General features: G+C 42.9%; 1 protein-coding gene across 1 annotated transcript; it reads left to right on the forward strand.

Annotated features, from left to right (window-relative positions):
- The first annotated feature begins 685 nt into the window (after window positions 1–685).
- Window positions 686–2415, forward strand: LOC9642337. The gene is made up of 2 exons (XM_002970979.2): window positions 686–743; window positions 792–2415. Exons 1-2 carry the CDS (start codon window positions 728–730, stop codon window positions 2354–2356), a joined length of 1581 nt encoding a protein of 526 aa, XP_002971025.1. The 5' UTR covers window positions 686–727; the 3' UTR covers window positions 2357–2415.
- The last annotated feature ends 2694 nt before the right edge of the window (window positions 2416–5109 follow it).

Here is a 5109-nt window from a genome sequence, read left to right on the forward strand (position 1 = left end):
GTTCTATGGTGGTCTAATATGGATATTACTGGATAGTGGGAATGATGAAAACTTTGTTTTGGCAAAGTTTGTTATAGAGCATGGCCTGATGACATAAAAAGTTCTTCCATACAAGGTGGAAGGTGTAATTACCTCTACTCAATATTTCAATGCTTGTGTGAAGGGGTTATAAGTGCTGATTAGCAAAACCACACTTGTAAAGATTTTTTATCTCATGGATATCCATTGTATAAATCTCATTTTTATGATACCATGGTTGATAAAGGTGGATCTAGAGATAAAGGGAAGTATTAAATGTGTTTCATAGTGTTAAAAATGTATGGTTTAGAAAGGGAGTTCAACTTCCAATTGTTATGCTTTTTGCTACTACAGATCCATGATCAATCTATTCAGCTGCACGAGGAGTTGGTGCGCAATATGCCGATTGAGCCCGCAATCACAAGTGATGCTACTGTTGGGATCTTGCCAGATCCATGGCGATGCATCTGGGGAGGCAGAGCAAGCGATTATAGAAAGTGCTTCAGACCAGCCACAGTATATAAATAAGCTTGTGATTAAAAAATATTAGTTTTACAAAAATAGATTAAGATAAACACCCCATTAAAAAAGCACAAAACAAACAATATTCTTAAAGAAAGAATATACCTTTTATCCCTTGCCCTAGGAGGGCATTCTATTCTTTATATCAATTTTCCGCTCTGCTTTCTAGGTTTTGGGCGACAGCGAGATGGGCGAAGAGCTCGGTATGGTTTAGGCGCGACGAATCATCTCTAACAAGTTCTGTGTGTCAGATCCTCTTCTCGCTGCCTACGGCCGGGAGGTAAAGCATGCCAGGCTCCAGGACCGCTGCCTCCACATCCCGTCTGGGTTCTTGGGCCATTACAACCTGTCCAAGCTCTGGGTCCATCCAAACTACCTTTTCATGGATCAGTTCATTGCGGAGAAGTGGAGCAGGGTCGTGAATGAGAGGAAAGGGTTGAAGAACTTCCACATTGTCTCAACGCCAGGTATCGGCAAGACGTTCTATGGCCACTACTTCTTTCACAGTAGAGCTCAGGAAGGACAGAAAGTAGTTTGGAGGACGAAAGATGACAATCCAGACTTCTTTTTCTTCGACTTCTCGCTGGATGACCCTCTAGTGCTGCAATCGAAATGGTATACACGACCGCGGGGATGGGACATGACGAGTGTCTGGCTCATCGTCGACGGGGGCTCGAGGGGAATAAGTCACCTGGGGCCTCTCATCCAATGCGTCTCACCGGATCGCACTGGCTACTACGAGTTCTCCAAGGACCATGGCTATATATGCCGCCTGGAAGCCTGGTCGCTCGAGGAGGTGCAGCAGTGCAACGAGGAGCTTGAGCTGGGAATGACAGACGAGGAAATTGGTCTCCGCTTTTACCACTGTGGTGGGCTACCAAGGCTTCTCTTCAACACGGAGAAGTTCTCGTTGGCCGGGCTCAAAGCGGAGGTGCACCAAGCAGCGTCAAGGGTGGAATGCTGGCGGAAAGTGCTTGACTGCGCAATGAACTCGGACAAGGTCTCTAATGTTTCTGATATTCTGCTCCACTACCGTCTTACGACTGACAGATTCGACTTGAACACACCTGCGTGTTACCGGGTGCTGCACGCTCACTTGGTGTTTGGCTCGGACTACATCCAGAAGTTGGCTTTTGAAAAGTTCGAGGAGCAGGGGTTTCAGGCTTCGCGTGACTTCTTTGACTTTTGCCAGGGACATGCGGTTGCAAACTCTTTGGCGGGCAAAATGTACGAGAAGCACGTCCACAAGGTACTTGCTAGTGGAGGTTCCCAGTTTGACCTTCGGTCCTTGGAAGAGGAAGACGACGGCGTTGAACGCTTCGTTCTGAGGCCAACGTCAGTGAAGCGGCTGCGCGAGTGGAAAGTGTTCGTAAAGAAGCGCTGCGTGGGGTCTGGTTTCAACATATACTCCAAGGACGTGAGTCCTGTGGACGCTCATCGTGCGGGGACGGAGGAATCACGGGGCCTTGCAGGCTTACCTGACAGTTGCTTTGTGGAGCCTTATGCGTCAAACCAGAAATCTTTCGATTCGCTGGTCACTCCGGACATAATTCTCCAGGTTACAACGTCGGACACGCATCCGGTCTATTGGTCCAAGATCCACGAGGTCGCTCAGGGGTTGGATGAGTTGCATGATGAGCTCGAGCTCATGCGTCCCAACAAGTACAAACTCATCTTCGTTGTTCCAGAGTCTAGTTTTGAGGGATACACGTACCAGGGCTTCAAGAAAGACGATGGATCAATGTATCAGAGAGCTGTTGCCGGGATGGACAGGGTCCATCAGTATGTGATGACGGTTCCATGGACGTCGTCGTGATTTTCAGCATGGAAGTCTTGTAAAAAATATGAAAAAAATATAAAGTTGGTAGTTAAGTCTTTACGACAAACTCTAGCACATGGTGTCCCAGCCGGTCACTCTTCTTATTACATTCACTAAACGAAACCATGGTCGAGCATTGTGATTCATCCAAAGTGTGATTAACACCACTGAAATGTATCAATCCAGCTCCCTAATTTTCAACTCGAAACTATTGTTGCAAATGATTAAATCCATGCTTTCAACCTCCTAATATCACAGGAATTTTTTTCAATGTTAGAGTTGCTTCCCAAGTTTAACCATTGTTGTGTGCAAATAACAAGAGTTTATATGTTGAAATCAAACAATGTAAAGAAAGTTATGTCAAGGAGCCACCAATAGCAGGCTGGATCAACTGGTTACTCAAGCTTCACAATCACACCAAGAAACAGGATACAGGGAAAGCAGTCCACCTCCAGATGATCACCTGCAGCTACCACTGCAATTGCTACCTTTGCAACCTTCCCATCCAGATATATGGCTATTGAGGAGCTCCTTTCTATTATCAAGTTCTTAGAAAGGAACTTGATAATAGGCTTTATAAGAATTAAGAGAAAAGACTTATAATCTCTTGCATTTGTGTAAGTTGCATATTTATTATGTTGTGGCCAAATGCAAGATGCATATCTATTATGTTGTGGCATGTTAGGAATCCCCATGAATTTGTGAAACAAGCAATCCAATTCAAACTTCTCAATTAAATCCCTCTTTCATGCAATCTGGTAAATTATTTTCATCAAGGTTATCATACATTAGTGCTCTTGAGAGTTCACTATCACCATATATATAGTGGTGCGTTCCTCTCTTTCCATTTCTTCTCAACAGTAATATTATTTTCAGATTTGGTATAAGTCTTGATGGCTCTTTTTTGCAAGGTTATTCAGCCTGCTCTCAATGCAAAAAATTAGACAACTGCTGTGCTCTCTAGAGACCCGCAGAAAGAAAATCTCTCAAAAAAGAAAGAAAAAAAGTATGACTCCATCTCTTGCTTAAATGCTCAACTCTCTACCCCATCTTCTCAGTTTTGATGTCTCATTGGAAGGCATTTGACCCCATGCCATCAAGTGTAGAGAGATCCTTGAAGTGACACCACTAGCAAACCTCAAACAACTCCAAAGTTTCCTTGGCCAAACTGGATCCTTTTGATAGTTCATACCAAATTTCATTGCTCTCACTCGTCCATTGGTAGCTCTGCTCAAACATGACACACTATGAGTGGACTGCAAAATAGCAATAGGTGTTTGCAATTGTCTGTCAAACCCTAGGGGGCTCCAAAAGTAAGGGAAGACTTTAGTGGAACTAATTTGGCCAGAAAATGCTAGTGTGACTAAGGAAGGTTATACTCACATGGTGGGTGATGATATAATTATTGAGGAGTCCAAGGTTAGAGTGAACATGGATAAACAAGTGGGGTAATTTTATAAAGTGTTCATGAGCCAGATCTAGCTCCTTTAGGAGATCGAATGGTCAATGCTCTCAATCCAAGTGTGGGTAACATTATTGTTAAGCGCCAGTTTTGACCACATGGTTGACGTCAGTCAAAAGGAGGCTCAAGGGTATATTAAAGCATGTTAGGGTAAGGAACTTAACTTACCCTAAGGCTCACAATGGAGTGGTGGCATAGTGGAGCTTTTGAGGTAACTTGAGGGTGGTTGGGTGGTGAGGAATCTTAAGAGGAGGCATAGCGTAGTCTAGGAAAACTAGATCTTTGTCTTTTTGTGCTAGATTATAATATTGGTATTAGAGAGTTGGTTGCGATGGCCAACCAAATTGAATGTTGGAATCTTATTGTCAATGGTGGTGCCGAAGATGGTGCTAACGGAACTGTAGAGGTTTAGATTATTCAAGATGTTATTCATGAGCTGTGAGCCCTTAACCAAAATCAGCAAAAGATGCAAGATGAGATGCATAGCATGATGGATACCATGTGTGAGTGTGTTGAGGTATTTGAGGTTGGATGTGGTAGCTCTCCAAGTAAGTCTTCCTTAGTAGATCAACTCAAGATTCCAACCTTTTCTGGTGATGGTGGTGTGGACGAGTGTCTATCTTGGCTAGCCAATGTGAAGAAGTTCTTGCTACTAAAGGAACTCTAGATGTAGAGACTTTAGTGGTTATTTCAATGGTTTTGTGTGATGTAGGTATTTGATTGTGGAATTTGCTTAAGGAGTCTTATATTGCAAATAAGAAACCACTAGTGTCTACCATGGATGTATTTGAGGCTCCTTTCATTTATGTTTTGCCCCTCATTATGATGTGAAGAATGCTCACATAGAACTTCAACATTTTCAGCAAGGGAAAATGACACTCAAGAACTATATTGAGAAGCTTACTCGCTTGATTAACCATGTTTCAACAAAGGATCTAGATCAGAATAAACCCTACTTTATTAATGGCCTTCATAGTGAAAGTATGCAACAACATTGTGTCATTCTTAGCCTACAAAGAGTTTGGAAGAGTTTTTTGATGTGGCTCGTCGACTTAACAATGACAAGCACAAATCTCACAAATGTTTGAGGATTCCTTCTATCAAGAATTGTCGTGATGATCACTGTGGATGCAAGGATGGAAACAAGTATCACAAAATTGAAATCTGTGGTGGCTACTTCATATGCAAAGGGGTCAAAGAAGTAGAAGTTCTTTATGAAGAATTATAGACAGGGTTGTCATTATTGCAGTGAGCTTAAACACTACAAGGTTGATTGTCTACAGTTGTA

Source organism: Selaginella moellendorffii, unplaced genomic scaffold (assembly GCF_000143415.4).
Source record: "Selaginella moellendorffii unplaced genomic scaffold, v1.0 SELMOscaffold_16, whole genome shotgun sequence".
Lineage (NCBI taxonomy): Eukaryota > Viridiplantae > Streptophyta > Lycopodiopsida > Selaginellales > Selaginellaceae > Selaginella > Selaginella moellendorffii.